The sequence below is a fragment of the Triturus cristatus genome, chromosome 6, assembly GCF_964204655.1.
Source record: "Triturus cristatus chromosome 6, aTriCri1.1, whole genome shotgun sequence".
NCBI classification, from domain to species: Eukaryota; Metazoa; Chordata; class Amphibia; order Caudata; family Salamandridae; genus Triturus; species Triturus cristatus.
This window is the reverse complement of record NC_140589.1, coordinates 808,064,085-808,086,638: the sequence shown is the minus strand read 5'-3', so window position 1 is coordinate 808,086,638 and position 22,554 is coordinate 808,064,085. Positions and strand designations below refer to the sequence as shown.

At 44.6% G+C, this 22,554-nt stretch overlaps 1 protein-coding gene across 1 annotated transcript in view; it reads left to right on the top strand.

The window, feature by feature from the left end:
* MTR (5-methyltetrahydrofolate-homocysteine methyltransferase) overlaps positions 1-22,554 on the top strand; it is a 456,618-nt gene that overhangs the window by 214,584 nt on the left and 219,480 nt on the right. Inside the window, exon 18 of the mRNA XM_085611389.1 lies at positions 19,794-19,934. Within this exon, the coding sequence (XP_085467515.1) occupies positions 19,794-19,934 (141 nt within the window). The remainder of the gene's footprint in view (positions 1-19,793; positions 19,935-22,554) is intronic.

Here is a 22,554-nt window from a genome sequence, read left to right as displayed (position 1 = left end):
ATATCAGGCTCTGAAATGTAAAGTGAATTTGTTTAAATATAATTCCTGCATTAAGTATACGAAAAAATCTAATTAAAGCCTCCTTTCCTGCACTGTGGGAACGACTAAACAACTTCATTACCGACATTTAGAATCATGTCTCCCTTTGTTTCTTCCAATATTATATGGCAAGTATTTAGTCACACCCCCCTACATCACGTCTAATTGGACTCAATGTGTTTGCAACTACGCGGAAAAAAGGAAAATTGCCGAGTGTTATATGGCAAAATATACATTAAACTTTGCTCCACATCTAGTTGTTGCCCTGGGTAATAGATACCAAGTTGAAATCATGATTAGTTAGCCCATTTTTGTCTTCGCTCACAGCCTGTAATCCGCTAGCTTAACGAACACTACTTGCAGTCTTCTATGATTGTGAGAAACGCTATTTCTCCCATTCTCAATGTTACGATAATAGCAAAAGTTTTCTATTTTGAATATTATATTATTATAGCTTCTCTCCTTGTGCCTAATAGAGATTGACGATTAGGAACCCATCTTTGAGTCACACGCTTACCTATTTATTTAAAAGCCGAAAACTGGCGCCGTTTTTGTACGTCCGTCCTGGTGCTTTCTTTCCGTCTCTTTGCGCCATGCCGGTCATCTGTTTTTAAAGCCCTATTTCAGGCGTGATATGTTGAACGCGGGGCGTGCCTACTTCCCTCCCTACATCATACGTCACCGGGTGATTGATGTTTTTCTTAGCAGGCCGTCCACATCGTTCCTTTCTATTTCTTTTTAAGTTCATTTCGTAAACACGAAAAACTTTATTAGGGTTTATCGTTTAGATACATTCCTCTTGTGAATCCATAGATCTCTTTTCTTTATTTAATTACTTACCTTTACATCCACATCAAGATCAAAATTCATCCCATATTGAACATACATTGAAATGGGGGCTAATAACCACTCATAGTTCAAATTTCTGTTATGTAGGAACATCATTGTTTCTATATCTACCATCATCTACTTTTTTAATTTTGTCATTATAGCTCATGGTGATATACCCCCCTTTTTTATTATATCTATTTTGATTTTTATTTCGTTATCCCTATTTTTATCTCTGACCTGATTAGAGATAGTGACCAAATCTTCCCTCGACTAGTTACTGTCTGATTGAAACAATCGGTCATCCATCCAATTATTTATATATATTTTTTGTTGTCTAAGACCTCTTCTGTTACAATAAGCATGGGTGGATAATATGAATCTATCTATTCTACAGACTAATCCTATATCCGCTGTATGGTCCAGAACTGCTTGATTGATTGATTGACTCATACTAGTAACAACAAATCTACAGAAATTGTTGGCACATATATACGGTTTTTAAGAAATTATCGACATCCAGTCCTCATGAGAATTTAACCCTTTCTGTACAGTATTTAGTTTACAAATAAATCATTGTTCTCTCAGTTTTCTTTTTTTATTTATGTCCCCCCTCTCATGTTTCCAGATATTTTCTCGAGTATGAACCACCGCAAGTCCTCACAGCTGTGTCCCAGCCTCAAGAAATGCTCCGTTAGGGGTGCATTTTCTTTCCCTGTTCTTAATGCCAATTTGTGTTCTTGAACCCTGAACCTGAGTTCCCGGCTGGTCTCGCCCATGTAACCCGTCCGCATGGGCAGATCAGCAGGTACACTAGATTTTTACTACGGCAATTGTTGAGACTACTGCACTTAATCTCCTGGCCATTGTGAACAATGTTTTTTGCTACTAAGAAATGTACACAAATTGAACAGGTACCACATTTATTGTTACCTATTGCCCTTATAGGGTACCTTGCCCCTCTTTGTTACAATTCCTATAGGTCTTTACTAAGCTATTTCTAATATTTCTTTTCTTTCTATAGGCAAACAATGTTTTTTCTATTTTCAAATTCTGCCCATCGTTGAGAATCTTCCAGTTTCTATTTAAGATGTTTTTAATCTGATTACTATTGTCACTGAACTGGCTTACAAAAACAATTTTGTCTTTCTTTTGGTCCACATTCCTGACCCTATGTTGGTCCAGCATGTACTCGCGATCATAGTACTTTGCTCTTTTATAGGATTGATTGATTAGTCTCCTCGGGTAGCACCGATCTTTCAATTTCTGTTTGAGAACTTCTGAATGTTTATTAAAATCACACATAGAGGAACAATTCCTGCGTAATCACAGGAATTGCCCAAATGGGATGTTGTCCCTTTGTGCTTTAGGATGAAAACTACTATAATGTAGTAAGGTATTTTTATCGGTAGGCTTACTGTAAAGTTCAACCTCCAATTGGCCCTCCTTTTCCTTGATGCAAATGTCTAGGAAGTTGACCCTGTCCTTGCTAAATTCTGATGTAAACTTCAGGTTGGGATCCCCCAAGTTTAACCAACCAATAAAATCCTCCAATTCTTCCTGGCATCCTTCCCAGATAAATATAATATCGCCAATGAAGCGGCACCCCGAACTCACGTTTTCAAAATATGGTGCCGCTTCATTGAAGATATGTTTGTTCTCAACAAATTATTTTTTATCTGAGCAGCACTTTTCAGTGGGGTCTAATTCTAGCTTTTAAAAAAGCTGGCCATAATTGCTTATTGTTGCTGTCGATAAGGAGTATCTGTTTTTTTCTGAAACATGTTGATGGAGGATTCCCAGTGTTCAATTGAAAGGAGTGGCAAAAGGGGGACTTCCTTAGCATGAGAAAACTACAAGTAGGGTGGAGTCGATGCCCCTCAAACAAACATAGGTCAAGGATACAACACTTTAATCAGTTTTAAAATTCCCTCCCAATCCAAAACTGAGAGTGAAGCTCTCACAAAAGGTTTACCATATAAAAAGCTTTTTCATGATTGAGTAGGGTCATGGACATTAGTGTTTTCTGAACTGCAGAATTGTTGAGCAAAGTAGTGGCCATATTAAGATTTCATTACGTCTCCACCCAGCACTAACTCATGCTGGACGGGGAGATATGCACTCAGTCTGTGCTTTAGAGAGTACCTCAGGTGGTGTAGTGATCATGTTTGTTATTACCAGGAAAACAACCAGGAATGCAATATATACCTTCACAGTGCGATTGCCCTTGCGTGGGCAAGATAGCTCTTGGTTACAGTATTGAGAAAGATACCTTTAGTTCTTTCTTAAAGTTTCAAGCTAAGTCTACTCCTGTTTTCAGGCATATCCCTTTCAGCACCACATTCCAGTATCATGCCAATTTTGTGCAGCAGTGTAGGACAACAGTTAGCACTCCCTTTTGACCGCACCACCTGAAATGTGCTTGGCTTCAAATTGTCAAATATGTGTAGGTGGGCAGGAGTGCTGTGCCACTGGTACATTATTTTATGTAACATTTCTTTACTGTGATAGGTGAAATATATTTTGTCTCTGGAGATATTAGCCCAGTCCCACTGTTCGGTCCTCCATAGTAATTTTTAGGTTTGTGGCATGTGCTGCTATAGATCACATGCTCTTCATACTCCTTCAATATTGTGCTGGGGGCGGAGGTCGCAGACTGTTTATTTTGTTTTCATAAAGATGTTTGGGTATTGAGATAACTTGTGACTCTTTCCTGAAACCCACAGTTCACTCAGACAGAGACTACACCTTTTATTTGTCCACCTTTGGAAGTTCTTTTTTTTTTAAACCTTTTATTTATAATTTTTTCATAGAACATAACCGTACAGCTTGACATCCACATAACAGTTTACAGTAAATTGGAATGTGGCTCTCTATACATTCCTCTTATTTGCATTACAATTAACATGTGTCACATATATTGCTCAAGGTTGCCATTAGCACATATCCAAATATGATGCATTGATAGCCTAAAGAATACTGATAAAAAAAAAAAGGAAGGGAGAATAAGATAGAGGAAAACAAGAAAATAAACGGCCAGCATAGGAGTTCATTATCAGTCAATAGCAGAACAGACATTGTTACTATATCTCCAAACAGCCACAAAAAGGGAGCACCAACTGTCTTGAAAGGCACTGCCAGGGATCCAAAGGGACCCGCACATATCACACAATATTTATGAGCCACCTGCAGGAGGTGAGTCTGTGTCCCCCGCCTCCCCTTGGAGGAGGAAGGTCTGAAGCGGACCCCAGATGTTCCTGGGTCTGGAGGCTATCGGCTGTGTCTCAGCATAGACAGACATTTGTTCCTGACAGTATAAAATATCTTTTAACCACTCCTTAAACTTTGGGGTTCATCCTCTACCCCACCGGCAAGCCACCCTACGCTTGGCTAGCAGTAGAGCTATAGCACTAAATTTCCTGTACTTTTTGGGTATTTGTGCAGTGTAACCCAACAGCGCTATCAGTGGATCTTTCATCAGTTTGCTATCTATCATTTTGTCGAGGGCCTCATATATCTGCATCCAAAACTCCCACACCACCGGGCAATCCCACGCCAAATGCAGAAATCCCGCCCCATGCCTTCCACACCGTTCACACCTGTCATTATCTGATAACTTCAATCTGTATTTTTTGGCAGGCGTATAATATAGACGCTGCAAAAATTTATAATGTATCACTTTTAATCTACAGCTGGCAGAGATATGCCCAGTTTGTGTGCAGCAATACAACCATTGTTCGTCCGTAACTTCCCGTCCCAACTCCTCACTCCAATATGTTTGTGCCAGGCTAATAACACCCTTTTGTTGTATACGTATGCATCGATATATACCCGATACCAGATATTTACCGTCCGGAGAACTGAGCATGAAGTGTAACGGGACAAAATTCTCCGGTTCTCGAGGGAATTCAGGAATAACTGCCCTCATCCCCTGCCTCAGTCGCACATATAAGAATACATCTAATGGTGTAGGCTGCACTGCTTGAAACATGTGTTCGAGGGATCGGAACATGCCTTCATGGAATAGGTCCCCCCATTTAGCGATATGTAGTCGCTTGCACATATTGTGAAAACCTTTTTCCTGCAATAGCGCCATATTTGAGTGATATGATAGCAGGAGACGCGGGGAGTACAATAAAGGTGACTTGAGGAGGCCAGCCATTCGCCTCCATGCGTCTACTGTGCTGGTAACCGTTGTGGGTGGTGTCCCGCGTGCACTGGCAGGTTCATGAATGAGGCCGTTTAATGGAATAGGATTTGCGAGACAATCTTCAGTAGCCACTTGTGGCATATATGCTGTAGGTCGTATCCAATGGTATGCATAATGGGCTTGTGCGCTTACATAGTAGACCTCGAAATCTGGTATATCAAAACCTCCTTGGTCATATGGCTTCGTAAGTACGGACCATTGAAGTCATGACTGCTTACCTCCCCAGAGTAATCGAATCAGTTCAGTGCGCAGGGTTCTAAAGAAGAACGTCCAGGGATGGTAGGGAATATTAAGGAACAGGTAAAGGAATTGGGGAAGTACTATCATTTTGATAAGGGAGGCTCTACCTGCAAACGATAGAGGTAAAGAGATCCAGAGATCCAGCGTGTGACATTACTGGCTAGCCGTGTAATAGCCGTACCATAGTTTAGTCGTATTGTTTCATCCTTATCTCTAGTCACCTTTATGCCGAGGTATTGGAGGTCAGAGTCGCACCACTCAAGGGGAAAGTCCGGCGGGAACTTAGGAACCGCGGGTGTAAGAGGAAATATCTGCGATTTCTCCCAATTAATATTGACACCAGACAGTCTGCCAAAGACCAGAAATTCCCTTAGCAGGGGATTGATATTTTGTTGGGGATCCCTAATGTATAATGATATGTCGTCAGCATACAATGATCTAAGGAGCTGTCGCTGGTAACACCGAAACGCCTTATCCTGATGCTTCTGGCGTAACCGAGATGCCAACGGTTCAATCATTATCAGGGAAAACAGTGTGCAGTACAGTGTGCCTACCAGGGACGAAGCCGGACTGGTCAGGGAGAATAAGTCCATCAGAAGAGTCAGGCGATTGGCCAGAACCTTGGCTAAGATTTTTGTATTGCAATTTATGAGCGAAAACGGCTTGAAGGAGTCGCAGGAGCTGTGGGGTTTACCCAGTTTCAAGAGGGACGTTATCACTACTTCCCTCATCGAGGGTGGAAGTATCCCGACTTCTAGGGATTCCTCGAAGACTTCTTTAAGTACTGGCGCCATGATGTCTATGTAACTTTTATAAAATTCAGCGGGCAGGCCATCCAAACCAGACGCCTTCCCGTTCTTCAAAGACATGATTGCATCCCTAATCTCATCAATCTCAAATGGGGCACTGAGGAATTCCCTCTGCGCATCACTGAGCCAGCATAGCGCTACATCCCCCATGAATGCATCTAGGTCCACCGTGCCATGGCGCTGCGATATGTATAATGTGGCATAGTGTGAGGTGAACGCTTCGAGGATACCAAGAGTATCTTGGCAGAGCATACCCTCCGGCCTCTCTATTTCTAATATATGAGTGTTAAATCGCAGGCATCGTGTAATTTCGGCTAAAGCCTTCCCAGGACGCTCTCCCTCGCCGTACCGGCGAGCTACCCAGTAGCGTCCTTTGAATTTAACCTCCCTGGCAGCAGATTCTTGATACTCAGATAGTTTTTCCCTGAAATCTTTTTGTGTCTGACCTGTTTCTCCATTCGTTCTTCCAGCCTCTTCAAGTCCCGTTCGATATTCCTAAGTATTCTTTGTATGTCTCTCAATACTCCGAATCTTTTTGAAATATAAAACCCCCTGATGGTGGCCTTAAATGCCTCCCAGATGACCTCCACGCTATCTGCTGAGCCTTTATTATGAAGAAAAAAATCACGTATTTCCTCCCCGAGCTCAGAGTGAAAGACTATGTCCAGCAAGGCGTTCGGCTGCAATCGCCAAGTAGGTCTAGGCTTGTCATAACCAGGTGTTACGAGCGTAAGTCTTACAGGGCAGTGGTCTGAGTAGGTTCTGGCAAGATGTGTGACATTGCAAATGCCAGTCCCTAACCCCCTTGATAGCAAGCAGTAATCGAGCCTTGTCCCGGTGCAATATGTAAAATGAGTCCCTTCCGTCACCTGTGGATGTGTGTGACGCCACCCGTCTATCAATCCACCCTCTTCCATAATGCCCCGTAGCACTTCCTGAGACCTATTATAATGATGTATGGCAGCATTAGACCTATCCTGCGCAGGATTCAGGGCAACGTTAAAATTGCCCCCCCAGATAATGTGAGTGGACCCCAGAGCTACGATTTTCCCCCACAGGGTGTGAAGAATTCAGGCGTATCTACATTGGGGCCATAACAATTCGCTTTTGTTACCGAGTCCCTGCCCAACCTCCCCCATGCAATCACATACCTCCCCTGTGGATCCTCCAGTGTACCAGCCAGTGCGAAGGGTGTCCGTTTTTTAACCAGTATGGCTGTGCCGCATGCGTAGGAGAAGTAAGAAGAGAAAATTCAGGCACTCACCTTTTTGCCGGCAAATGTATTAGGGGATCGTGGATTTATGTGCGTCTCTTGTAGCATTGCCACTTGTACCTGCTGTCTGTCTAGATAGGCAAAATCTGTCTGCATTTTCTGGGATCATTCAGCCGTCTAACATTCCAGGATAGTATCCTCAAGATCGATTCATCTTCCTGTGCTGACATAGCATCCTATTTCACAATATTGGCTACCCTGCAACATTAAGTAGTGCAACATATGTGTAGTACATGAGTCACTTGTTCCTTCTATATAACAGATGCCAATGTTGTCAAAGCTGTGAACCGCCTCTTCCCAACTTCCCCCCACCCACTGAAGCATCCCAATTATGCCAGTGTTAATCAGCCCCCCCCCACCCCAGCAACAAAAACCCAGTTAAACATGCTCAGTGTAACGTACCCAGCCCAGTAATGAACTGGTCTAGAAAGAAACAACCAAGGCAAAAGTAACAAAATAGTGGGGGTACACCCATTCGGGGGAAGGTCTGCTGGGTGACCCACGGGTACCTCTCGCCCATCCGGGAGGCCTGCGCTGCCGAGCAAGTCCCCACATAGGCAACGAGGGTGTCCGGCTATCCGTTGTGTCTGTGTCCTGGCCGACTGCGCTACCACCATCATAAGTCCCAATTCACAATGTTGGCAGTGGACATCGTATGGTCTATTGTTCAGACATGTCAATGCTGTGATTATTGTGTAAATAGACAACTTCAGAGCGATCTTTCACCAATTCCTGAGGTGTTCATTCCACGTCCGACAGGTGCGCTTCTAAAGGGCCTTCGTGCTCGGATGGTGCATTTTTTCGTCTTTTGAGTGTCTTGAGGAAATCTTCCACCTGTTGCGGCTTCGTGTATATCGTTTGAGTACCCTGGTGAGTAACTCGGAGGCGCGCTGGGAACAGTAGGGCATAGTCAATCTGAGCTTGCCTCAGTTTCTGTTTTACTGCAGTAAATTTACGCCGCTCCTCCTGCACATGCGTGGTGAAATCAGGAAACATAGTAAAGGACACACCATTATAATTTAATTGCCTTTTCTCCCTGGCCACACGCAAGACTGTGTCTCTGTAATTTAGTAGTCGCGCGATGATGGGCCTGGGCGCGCTTCCAGGGGGAGATCATGGGCCAAGGGTTCGATGAGCTTTTTCCACAATGAAGTGGGGGGATAGAGATTCTGCACCATTCACCGCGGTGAGCAGCTGTTCAATGTATTCCTCCATCTTGCCCGTGTTAGTGCTTTCTGGTATGCCCAATAAACGAACGTTGTTACGACTGCTGCGTGCTTCTATGTCCTCATTCTTGACAGCTATAATCTTCATCAGCTTATCCATCTGATTCAATGAGCTTTTCATTTGGGCCGCAGTGTCTTCGGCCTCCTAAATTCTTTGTTCCGCTTCTTTTAGGCGCGTTTCATGACCGTCAATCTTACGGGCAATGGCATCCATACGGGTAGAGAGTGTGTCCATCTTATCCGCCATAGTCGCGAAGCCCTGTCTCACTTCCGATAGGATCGATTTCACATCATTGCTGGGCTCCGCATGTTTATCTTGTAGCGTCTCTTCTACACCGCTCTCCGCCTCCGCTACCTGTTGACGAGTGCCCTTTTTTGCTTCAAAGGTGAGTCTCGGTTGGCGCGTGTCTGGCTTTCCCATCCTGCAGTAGGCAAACGTAGACAAGTGTACTGGTAGGCTTGATACAGCTGGTAAGATGGTTTGGCGATCCTATACCCAGATTCACTCTTGTCTATAATCTCCCTGTCACCCAGTAGAGTGGACAAGAAGGGAAGGAGCCAATACAAGGGCGAGTTTACGAAGGTGGTTTATTTAAGGCAGGAATAAACAGAATATCACAGTCCAGGTAGCTTCCATCCGGGTCTTCTTTCTTGCCGGCTTTCCTTTCGCTCTCCCCGACTTCTCGTACTCTCCGGTGTTCCTCACGGCTGGCAGTGGAGGCGAGGTCATAAAATAAACAAAGAAAGAGAATAGGACTTTAGAGGGATGCTCGCGGGGTCTATATATATACACGGTTAGGGACGGGTGTGCGGGAATTGCGAGTTCACCAGAGACCACCACCAACTGTGACAGGTTGTAACACGTTTCCCTAAGGAGAGAGAACCTACGTAGTCATGCCCTCGCTCCCCCTGGGATGTCCCTTCCGCAATTCACCCGCTTCCCCCTTGCAATGAGAAAACCCCCCGGATTCTCCTCCGTACCTCGGGTAGCCACACTTCTACTGAAGTGCGGCTGGGCGATGCGCGGTGTACTTGGCCTCCTGGCCCATCTCCTGATGGTTCCGCTCTGTTCCCGGTGTCCGTTCCGTCGTCCCTGGCGTGCAGCTTTCTCCTCCGCTCTCCCGGCTCCTCGCTCGACTCTTCTTCGGCATCCACGGCTTTCGCGCTGGCGTCTTCCGGGTCGTCCATCTTCAATGATGGCGAGACCAAGGATAGGTCGACAAAGGCCGACGTCACGGGGGCCAACTCCGCCTCCTCAGAGTCTGCGTCTTCCTTAAAGGGCCAGTCCTGATTCTGCAACAAAGATAGAGGGTCACTTTCCCTATCTCTGTCATGAGGTCCTTCGAACCCGTCACACTCCCGTTGCTGTAAAGCCAAGACCGTGTATCTATCGGCAGATCACAGCTGTGGATCCCCCTTTTGTCCGCCCCTAGGGCATCCAATATGTATGCTTATGCAGCGTTTCGGGCCCGTCTTGCACCGTGCAATATATCGCTGCCTCTACCAACAAGGGTTTGAAGTTAATAAAATAAATATTCGCTTCCCTGTGCTGACGGGGCGCACCACTCCGCTTATGCCAGTTCTCCCAAGTCACAGTAAGCTCCAAGTGATTTTCGCGCCAACCGCCACCCACCGCCCGTGGCCACCACCTACTTCTCACCAATAAACAGGGCCACACAGTGCATGTCTTTCGCGCCGCTCTGGCAGTGTAGTGGCAGGATGTAAGTTCGACAAGGCGGGCTAGATATCAGAGCAGTTCAGGACCTAAGTAATGAATAGTCCAATGCCCATTAGTATCAGAGCGTATTCTGCACTACCGGCCTCACCCGCACCATCCAGTATGCTGCTCCTTCCCTCTGCATATAAATGGTTTCCCTGTGAGGTTCGTGCTCTTAGTATTGCCGCAGAGACTTCCCATCCACTGATGAGGTGACCACCAATGAAGATCGCACCAGCTGCCGCTTTCCACTTATGGCCGCTGTATTCTCCACATCGTTAATCACGTTAATTTCTCGTTTCCCCTAATGAGCGCACTGGCAGTGTGGCGACGAAGTGCGTGCCCAGAATTACGATCAAGTCAGCGGGAGGCCCGTGCGAGGTCGCGCAGTATGCAGGGAGACTCACTGTTATGGTAGCTGCGGGTAGATGGCTCCCCGGCCTTTGCACCATGTGGAAGCCACGACACTCGCGTGCCCTCCACAACCCAGTCACAGCACCAGGACTCCCGGAGGGCACGCCCGCTCAGCGTTGTCCGATGTCCGCAGCCTCCTCAGTTCTCAGCATTGAGCATTGACCGCTGCGATTAGCACCGATTGTGCTCTGGACTTCCAGCTTCCGCACTATATATTTGGCTAGTGCACAGCAAGGGCAGGATAGAGGATAATTAAAGGATTTTGTATCCGTACTGCGGGAGCCTCACCAGATCGCGGCCATTCCGCTCGTGCGCCACCTAGCGCCCCCCCACCTTTGGAAGTTCTTCTTAAGCTCAAGGTTAGTCAAGCTACAATCACTACCCGTTTGACTCCAGTGACTGGAATTCCAAGCTACATCATGCAGAGAGTCTACCCTAGGGTTACCTAGATCAGGTCTTATGAGAACGACTCTTGTGAAGGTAGGGTATGGAGCACACATCCTTCAATTTTTGCCCTAAATGCAATATGATGTTCCTGTGGCTGGACCATCACCGACTCTGTAATCTTTGCTTACGTCAGGACCAACAGGGATCGAACTTTTTGCCTGCCTGGCTTTTAAAAACAAGAAGCCAGTCCTCTACAGATATGAGCAGTGCTGTGCACATTATAAAATCAGGTCCATGAACCATCAGAGCTGACATCAGTCTTCATAACCAAAGACCTCGAGGGGGCTTACTATGAAGGGGAAGGCAGATCTGGATTACCCGCAGGTCAGACTGAAGAGTCCAGATATCCTCTCCTCAAGTGGCACTGATGTAGGGGAGTAAGAAACCAGGCCCCAAATAGGCCCACACCCAGGACCAAGGCCACTCCTAATTCGACCACTGCCTAAGTATCAACCCTTTGGGTTACAACACCAAAAGGTCTCAAATGGAGGCAGAATACAACTCTCAAGGGTGATAGGCATTAAGACCCGAGACAGTGAACAAGAGGCCTCAACAGTCTGCTTCGGCCACTGCCCCAGGTAGTGCTCAGTGCTATGATCGTGCAGAGGCACTCAAGAAGCCTTGAGACAAGGGTTCTGTTCCTCAAGGATAAACAATGCCTTCTCCACCACAAGGCACGGAGCCGATACCTTTAGTGCTGAAGACTGCTTTGAAACCATCTCCGAGAAACCCCTAAACCCCACCCCAGCCTCGACGTTGAATGATACACCCCCGCCCACTGAACTTCCAGATATTCACAACGGGCCACTGAACTTTCAGAGATGCCTGATGTCAGAGAGCAAAAGCTCTGCATCCACCCAACCTTGAGGAAGATCCTATCTAGACGTTGGCAACAGACAGCAGATACAATACCACTCAAGAAGAGGAGGCTTACATTTGAAAAGGCAAATTCGGAGGAGCTCCCCATTTGCTCCTGCCTTAATAAGTGCAGGGAGCAATATGTTTCTCCAGCTCCACTGCCTCCCCATTTCTCCACCTCAACAGTCTCCAAACACAGATCACCTTCACCAAAGGATTCAGCTCACACACTGTAACTCAGATCACTAGAGTCATTTTAACCATCATTACCCCTTCTTTGACCTGATTCCACCAGATGATAAGTAACAGTGGTAGTGCTATGATGTTGATGCTCATGACAACACAAACATTAAGCCACTGATTATCACGCTATTCTAGAAAGAGGGGGTGATCATCAAGAAGGCAAGCTACGTGCTGTGGAGGAGGATTGTTTGGTTGAGACATTGTTAAAGACAGAAAGATGTGAACAGTTCTTCCCAATACTGAGAAGCATTACCAGATGCATGGAGTCAGCTAAAGTCAGGGTTGTCACACCCGGGGAGGAGAAAAAAATACAAACCAGCTCCTTATGACATAACTCTACATCCGGTGTCATATCCCACTGGACTCCGTGGCTGTCTACTCAGCTCACAAAAAGGGAACTCCAGTGTGCTGGGGATGCACCCCCTCGAGATTAGAAGAGCTGTAAAATTGAACCTGCAGGAAATCACTACCCTGTAGGGCAGTCACACAGTGTCGCATCATCAATTCTATGAGCCTACTCAGGGTACGATGGGCATCATTGGAAGGAGGTAGAACAGCTAGTTAAGCATCTCCAGGAAGCTTGCTGCAAAATAACTAGTCCAAGAAGTGGAATTCATCTCAAACACCACTATTAATTGTGTGCTAGATGCTTCTGATACTAACGTCGGTCAGGTCGAATACTTGTATTATCATCCATAGAGCCACATTGCTGTGGGTCATAAATTCGACCAGAGGTACAGCAGCACCTGATAAATGTGCCTTTTGACTGTGAGCATTTTATGGTGCAAATTATGCACGATGCTCATAAAGATTTAAAAAGACTCCAACACACGGGGGCACTCCAGAAGCAACCTGTCAAAGCTAAGTTTGTGTGCCAACAGGCACGAGTCAGTATAAACACAGCATCTACACCTCGGCATTCGGGGCTCTAGCATCAGACTTTTCAGGAAGGTCATGCCAAAAGTCCTTTGCCTGAGGCAACTACAGAGGCAACGGTCAAAGTAGAGGTTGGGATGACTCTTGAAAAGCTCCAAGCAGTTACCTACCACGCATTCACCTCATCATATACTACCTGTCGGGGAGAGAATCAGGTCATTCCTTCTACTTTGGAAAGAAATAACTTCAGACATATGGGTCCTGTTAGTTGTCCAACAAGGGCCATGCTTGGAGTTACACACGGCACCACCATCTAAAATATCGAAGACTGCTGTAAGAGGAAGTTGAAGGCTGTCTCAGCAAATGTGTCATTGAGTGGGTGCCCCACACTCACATGGTCAAGGACTGAGATCCCTGTACTTCCTCATGTCAAAGAAGGACAGTCCCACACAGCCTATGCTTTGCCTTAGAACACCGAATCATTAAAACCTGTTGGAACACTTCAAAGTATCTACCATGCAGGACATTATTCCTTCACTTTGCACATGAGATTACATGGCACCCCTTGCCCTCAAAGACACCTTCTTTCACAATCCCATTCATCTGGCTGACCATTGATACAACCATGGTAGGCGGACTACACTATCAGTTCCAAGTTCTACCCTTTGGAGTCATAAGAGTCCCAGGTGTCTTTACAAAGTGCTGAGCAGTGGTCATCGCACCTCTGTGCCCCACACGATTCATGTTTTTCCATATCTAGATGATTGCCTAACAAGCTGGAGAAGCTGTCCGCAATGCCTAGCACAAACTCAGGCATCCATTTTGCTACTGAAAAGGGCATGATTTACAGTCCATACCAATAAGTCCCATCCGTGCCCTTACCAGAGTTATCTCCTCTTGGGACCTCTTTCAACCTCTGTTTCAGGAAAAGCTTATCTCAATCAAGAGAGGGTGATGGCATTTCAAGTGACGCTACCTGTTTTTCTGACATCACATTCTGTAACAGTGTGAACGATTATGAACCTGGTGAGAATGAAGGCCTTCTGCATTGTTGTAGTTCTGCTGGATCAGCCTCACGTTCGCCCACTGCAGGACTTTCTGTCAAGGCAAAGGTCACAAGTGATGAGTCAATGGAAAGATGTTGTGCTGGTGTAGACCAGAGACCTGCATAGGCTTAAATGGTGGAACATCAAGAACTTGTTGCTGGGCAGACCATTTATGCAACCTCAGCTGCAGTTGACCATTACCATAAATGTTTCATTCCCAGGGAGGGGTGGAATGCGGGAGTGCCACATCTGAATGACGTGACTCTTCAGGTTATCTGGATGAAAGAACATCTAATGCATCACATCAGTGTCCTAGATCTGACAGTAGCCCAATCAGTGCTGGTAGTGATTTACATGTTCATTCAAAACAAAACAGTCCTGGTAAGGACTCATAATGTGACTGCCACGTATCATATCCATAAACAATGGGGTTCTTACTCACCCCGTCTGTAAGCATGATCCTAATAGATTTAGCACATGGCCATCCATCCTCAGATCTAACTCCAAGAGGAGCATCTCACAGGGCTGGACAACGACTCTGCGGACCTGCTAAGTATGACGCGCTCCACAAGTACATGAGTGGGAGATGAATACCCAAGTGTTATAAAATGCTGCTTTTTGCATGGTCACCCCAATTCTTTGCTGACACGCATTGCTAATTTTTGCAGCCTGCACACACACTGGGATACTCCTGTCCAGTCTCCAGTGTATTGGCCCTGAGCCCTAAAGCATGTAAAATTGGTTAATGTCCAATTGACATATTGAACTCTACAGCAAAGCCAAAGTATATGGTGCAAGAAAATTCATCAATGGCATGGAAAGTTAAATGTCTCTTGTGGACTAAAGCACATGATGTGCCTTCAACTACGCTGTCAAAGAAAACAATGCTTCAGGTCTATATGTGTAGCCTCACTGCTTCCACTTTTAAACCTGCAGACTAACCTGTCAAAAAAGAACCCATTTTGACAGGAAGGAACCCTACTTTTATGTTTTAAATAGGTCACCTTTAAGGAGACATTGTAACCCACAATTTAGGGGATGCATGGTACTTAAAAGGGAACATTTAAGAATTTAACATTGGCATGTTGCTAAAGTAACTAGCCCATAAAAGCTATTTTCGGTGAAAGGGGCTGTAGCTCATCGTATGAGCAAAACTAACATTCAAATAAAATACTATTTTTGATAACTTTGGTTTGAGGTATGCTACAGAATGTATCGACCACTATTTTTAGTATTCAATAGAAATCCAATTCAGTGGTGAAGCTGGATGTTTGATCAATATTTAGGAAACATTCCTTTTATAAGCTAGACTCTGTCTGCCTGAATTTCCAGTAGTGAGGCTGTCCCGTTCATAGTTAAGTATAAAGTAAACCCTGGAGAAGAGAAGCTTTCGTTGCCTGGACCCAACTGTAACCTGTTTGGCTCCATCGCGTTGAGGAGGAGAGGGACTGCTCATTTCACTAAACACACTGTGACCGGGACACCAGCCACCTCCAAGGTCAGAAGAGTGGTGCCATGTTGGATGTTACTCAGAATGGTGTACTCTGGGATAGGTTGCAGTAAGCCAAACCAAATATGCTACCATGGGTGGAAGGTTTTCCTTGGCCCTTTTTTCTCATCAGTTAAAGAGTGTCCAGACGTCATCCCCTCCCACTGGCTAGTGAATCCTATACAAATGGCACCTCACCCCTCAGCTCATCTGAATACTTTCTTGACCAACTGCCTCTGATCTATGTGGAGTGGCTGGACCTGCTTCCACTTGTACCGCAAACTTAGAACTGGACGCCAATGGTCAGTTGATTAACCTCGTTCGTGGCTACAGGGCTTCGACAAGCTTCAAAAGGCCTTTTTCCTGAAGTACCCAGCTGACCAGTAGCAACTGGAGCTGGACTGGAACCTAATGGTGGCCTCTAGTCGCTGCCACGGAGGTCCTGGAAGACATATAAAGAGAGCAAAGAGACACTGCTTCAGAAAGTCTGAAAGTTTTTGGTCTACCAAAACCTTCAGTGCCTCAACAGTACCTTGCGGCAAAGATGTTTGATTTTGTTGGATCCAGATTTCAGGCTTGCTCCGTTGGAGGATTTTGAGCTCCAAAAAAGAGTCTAAGGCTTGCTGTAAAAATCCTTACCAGTCGAAGGCGCAAAAAGTATCCAATTGTCAAGAGGACTTTAGTGGACTTGAAATTTGAGTTTTCCCTTTCTGAGCTCTTCCTGCCAAAACCAGCGCTTTCAGCCAGACCTTAACATCTGTTTCATTTCTAGAGGACTTTGCTGGGTGCAGCCAGAAGCCTTGCCTTGCTAGAGGATTTCAACTTCAATTTCAGAGACTAAGTCAGAAGGTAAAATCTTTGACCGAGGTGACTCGCTTGTTGTATGCAAACCCTGCTACATCTCTTTGAGCCCTAAAATTGTAAAAAAAATATATATTGCTCACTTCCCCGTATTGGATTTTCTTAATTTTTGTCTCCTTATTAGTTTTTTATTCTATTTTCAAAAGCTGGATTTTTATTGTGTTTTGTTTTGACTTTTTAATCATTTTGGAACTGCTAAACACTTTACACACTTTTCCTGAAGCCTGTCTGCTCTGTCTCATAGCTATCCGTGGCTGAGCCCAAGTTTATTTATTGCATTTGTGTGTTGGACCGGACTAGATTTTGGACTTACTACTTGGAGAGAATTCAAACTTCACCAACTAATAAGCCATTTTCTTAAACTAAGTATTTAAAGAATACTTTCAATGATGAGGGACGCACACTTTCTATCTGTTCATCACTGTAGAAAAAAACGTGAAATTCCTAAGCTTAGCCTCCAGGTACCTACATCCACGGACCATGGGCAAAGCACTATGGATGAAGGGTCAGGGATATTTGCTCATGTTTTTCCTCCACTTCCTCTGGTCCTTTATGTAGTGCGGAAGCTCAGGTAGATGTCCATAGCTCTCATTCTTGTTGCAATGACGTAGTCAAGACAGGCTGATACTCAGAGCTTCTGGAGATGTCTCTCTAACCACTTGAGAAGTTGTCCTTTAGAGTAGATCTTTTAAACCAGCATCAGAGTCAACTAAGGCATCCAAATGAATAAATGAAGAGATTTGTATAGCGTGCAGCTACTGCTAGAGTGTCCTAGGCTATGGCAGCTGGCCCGTCAAGAGGTCAGCATAGTTTATTCTTTAAACAGATTCGTTTCTATATTGTTTCTGGAGCTATTTATTTTATCAGAAATGCATCTAAGGGGGAAGAGGAAGATCATTCCAGAGTTTGGCTGCCAGGACCGAACAGGTTGAGCCGCTCCACTTCTTCTTTTTGATACAGGGGAATGGACAGAAGATGGGCTGACTGTGAGTGAAGGGGTTTTTGAGGGCAGTACAGGAATAGTCTTTTGTGCAGGTAGGTGAGACCTGTTTCATAGAAAGCCGAGTGTGCTACTGTCAGGGCTTTAAAAATGACCCTCTGTTTCACTTGAAGCCAGTGTAGTTAGTTGCGGTAGTGAGTAATAGAGGCAGACATAAAGAGTTTAAATAGCAGACGAACTGCCATATTCTGAATGTTTTTTAATCTGTGCATAAGGTAGTTAGGGAGTCCAATGTATAGTACATTGGCATAGTCCAGTCTCAACAGTATTAGTGCCTGTACCACTGTTTTCTGGGCTTTCCAAGGCACGATTTTAGGGAATTTTCTTAGCATCCAGCAGGTGGACGTGACCACAGCCGCAATCTGGTATTGGAAGGATAGGCATGTATCAATAAGCACCCCTAGGTTCCTGACCAAATCAGTAGGTTGGGGAGGAGCAGTACGTACTGGCCATGTCCCTAACCATCCAGAAAGAGGGTCGGCACCAAACGGCAGGATCTCTGTTTTTCCAGGATTCCATTGTAAAGAGTTGTTTTTGAGCCATCTTATTACTGCTGTCATGCATGCTGCAAATGTACTCTTGGCATTGGGTTCATTTTTATTATAGGTCAGCAGCAGTTTGGTATCGTCTGCATAGAAGATCACCTGGATGTCGAAGGATTCAATGGGATAGGCCTAGGGGCTCAGATATATGTTAAACCACAGTTTAAACGTTTGGCCTCAGAGATAAATGGCTTAAGCCAAACAACTCGTTCCCTATGTTTCAGAAAGGAACCTAGCCAGGCCGACGCCTTCCCCTCCACCATGATGTCTGTAAGATGGCGTTGCAGGATCCCATGCGAAATCATGACAAATGTTGCTGAGACGTCTAATAGGATTAGAGCAGCGTTCTGACCTGCATCCAATGTAAATTTAATGGAGTAAGTAATCTCCATAGGTGCTGTCTCTGTACTGTGTTGAGCCCTAAAGCTGGACTGGGACGGGTGAGGGAGTTTTGAAGATTCCCAAAAAAATGTCAACTGAGTGTTAACAATTTTTTTCTATAATCTTTGAGATCCCTGGGAGCAAGGAAATAGGTCTGAAGTTTGAGAGTATTTTCTGGTCGACCTTAGGTTTTTTTAACATGGGATTGACACTGGCCCTTTTCCAGGTTGGTGGTACAATCCCTGAATGCAGGGATGTTGTAAAGAGCTCTTGGTAGATAGGGGCCAGGCTGTTCCCTACTACTCATCATTTGAGGGGAAAGGTGATCCAAAGGGGAGCCCGTTTTCCTTATGGGAAGGAGATTTTCCAATTCGATCGTCGTTGGAGGGATGAACTACAGTAGTTTGTCTTGAGCTGTAGGCATTGGTAGATTCTCAAAATTCATGGGAGCATTATTTGAGGTTTCTACTAGATTGTCTAGAATTTTCTGGATCTTATCCTCAAAAACTACTCACTTGAGAGCAGAGGGAAATGGTAGTTTCCAAGGGAGGTGCAAAGCCTAAGGGATCAGTAAAACCAGATAATATTTTTAAAATGTATTTAGCATTCTTGCTAGCCTTCTCAATTATTTTGGCATAGAAAGTGTGACGTGCCAGGATCATCATGCTATAGTAATGACCGTCCGCGAATCCTGGCCTTCCCTTCGTGATACAGCGTCGACTTTTCGCAACTCTGCTCCTTGTGGCCTCCTCCACTGTGAACGGAAGGACTAACCTGTTCCCTATAACCATCCTGTGCTGCATCGCGTTCCACCTGAACTTGTGACTTTCCCCCGGTCTGACACAACCAGAGAGCCGCAAGTGGCGCTTCGTGCTTTTAGGCGCTATACTTACCTGAAACCTTGAAAGTTGCATATATTTGGTTCTACCGATTGGATATTTGTTGTTTTAGTGTCAAATATTTTATTTTACTCTATTCTGAATTTGCGTGGGATTTTTCTTGTGTTATGTTTTCACTTTATTCCTGTTTCAGTGTTGCATAAATACTTTGCACATTGCCTCTAAGTTAAGCCTAACTGCTTTTGTGCCAAGCTTCCAGATGTTTAAGCACAGGTTTATTTACTGACTTTTGTGGTTCATCCTGACAAGGATTGTTACTGTTGCTTGAGAAAAGGGTCACACTCCTCTCAACCAACAACCCAGTGTCTCACAAATGTGTAGCTTAAATTCTTGTCGATGTTCATATGTGATGTCCTCAATGAACAATTATCATGATATACAATGTTTCTATTCAGGTTGGTATGGATATGGGAATTGTGAATGCCGGCAACCTTCCTGTGTATGATGATATTGAGAAGGAGCTTTTACAGCTTTGTGAGACCCTGATCTGGAACACAGATCCAGATGCAACAGAGAAGCTGCTACATTATGCCCAGGTACAATTTTGAATTTGAAATAAATTGACCCAAGTTTTAAAACTGTGATGCAGGACGAGTGCTTCTGTTGATGTGGAATATATGGTACAAACCTACTTTACCACGCATTCTTATTCGTCACAGCCACATTAATTATTAAAACAAAAACCACAACCAAGTGATACACATATATGTATTAAAAAAAATCTAATTAACCTTGAACACTCTATAGCCCTAAACCCTAAAAATGTCCTTATTATTTTATTTTTCATTTATTTATATAAAGTTTTGTATAGCGCGAATATGACCCAAGCGGGTATCAGAGCACTTTACATGACAGTTGCGAAAGACATAGATCGAAGGCTACGGGAGAAATTTAAGGCGGTATACATCAGGAACAACAGTGACATAATCGCGACATTGGACCATGACAGTGGCCAGTTAGCAATTAGGACAAGATACATAAGGAACAACAGTGGCATAATGGCGGGCGACACTGGGCTGTAGCAGAAGCCAGGTGGTAACAAAGTCAGTTAAAAACAGGCAGGGCGGCAGAAGGACCAAAGCTTCTAGTTAAGGGAATTGTTCATCAGTAGAGTTTTCACTTCCCTTTTGAAGGCAAGAGTTGAGGGAATTAGTCTTGTATCAACAGGTAGAGAGTATTAGATTCTCGGGGCAATGCTGGAGAAAGAACGTTTGTAGGTTTTCAGTTTTTGAATTTCTTTGGCTTAAGGAGCAGAGTGCTGGTGCTCATTTAGGGCCTTGCGCTACCAGATAGCGCAAGCTTATTTGTCAGGTAGAGAGGGGTATTGAAGTGTAGTGCTCTATGGGTAATACACGCAATTTTTAACTGGATCCTTGCCTCAAAAGGAAGCCAGTTGAGTGCTTTCAGGTCAGGCGAGATGTGATTGGATTTCCTGGAACCCGTGACAAATCTAGTCGCAGCATTGAGAGATGCTCTGAGTGGGGCTAAACTTAGTTTTGGGAGACCGCATAGAGTAGCACTGCCATATTCAAGTCGGAAAATGACTAGTGCTTGCACCGCCGATTTGAAATCATCTTGTGGGAGGTAGGTTAAGTTTTCTAAGGATGCTCAATTGAAAGTTCGATCCTTTGGTAGACGCTCTGATGTGATCTTGCATGTTTAGATTCTTGTCTAGTACAACTCCCAATGATTTAGTGGAGTCAATGATGTGTGCTGTGCAGTTGAGAGTGGTTTGTTAAGTATTTCCCCACAGTGGGGGATTGCTTAGTGGGTGAAATGAGGAGGACTTCAGTTGTAAGGGCGTTTTGTTTGAGGTGGTTGGAGGTTAGCCAGTTTAAGGTTTTGTGCAGGGTACCGTTGAGTGACTGGATATCTTCAGGTGAAGATAATTTCATGTACAGTTGGGTATCATCCGCATACATGTGATATTGAATATTGGAAGCTTTGAGGATTACAGTCAGTGGTTCAATGAAAAGGTCGAAGAGCATAGGGGAGAGTGAGGACCCTTGGGGGACACCCAGTGTGCAGGGACTGGAGTTGGATAGAGTTTGATTGGATTTGACTCTTTGCGTTTTGTTGTTAAGAAAAGATTTTAGGACAGTGCCTTAGAGCCCCATCCTACATTCCAAGAGGTTCAGTAGGTTGTCATGTTTGACCGTGTCAAATGTAGATGAGAAATCGAGTAGTATTAGTAGGCAGGCTTCATTCTGATCAAGCAAAGAGAGGGCATCGGCAACTATATGAGTGATGGCCGTCTCAGTGCTGTGTCCAGAGCGGAAGCCCGATTGGAATTGGTCGAGGAGTTGGAATTGCCCAATGTGTTTGCACAGTTGTTCATGTACACATTTCTCTTATCCCTCATCACAACCCTTTCTTCAACCTAAAAACCCTTTTCTAGTCCATACGCTATCGATCGCTGACCCTAAAACCCCCTTATGATTCTTTACACTACCAATCCATGAAACCTAAAACCCCATACTGTCCCATACACTAACCATCCCTGAACCCTAAAAACCCTTACTACCTCTATACCCTCCACATCCCAGAACCATAAGAAACCCTTACTACCCATTCACACTACCCATACCATCAAAAGCACTGCTACCCACATAAACTACCCATCCCTGAACCTTAAAAACTCCTTTCTCCCTCTACACAGTACCCATCCCTGAACCCTAAATGATAATTTCTACACCTTTAACACGACCCACACTACCCAAAAACCCTTACTACCCTTATGCACTACCCATCCCTGAATCTAAAAGCCCCTCGCTACCTCTAAATTCTACCAATCCCTGAACCCCTAAAAAACCCTTATTACTGCTATTCACCAATACCCTTAAATGTGTCATAATTTACGTCATTGTAACTTACCCCTTTGTAGTTGTAAATGTGTTGTAACTTCGATGAAGTGGTCGCTAGTTGTAGTGGTTGCGTTGTAGTGGTATAATACCTAGATGAGTCTCTAAATCTGGTTTATGCACGGAAATATCATATCCAGTGTTACGAAAGATTTGACAGAATCTTTAAGCAAATGTGTGATTGGAAAAAAAGGTTTCATAAACTGAGGAGCTGTAAACTGTAACAACACTTTTTAAATCAAACTTAAAATAAAGTACAATATTTAAAAGGGAAGGCTAATACTTCTACTAGGAA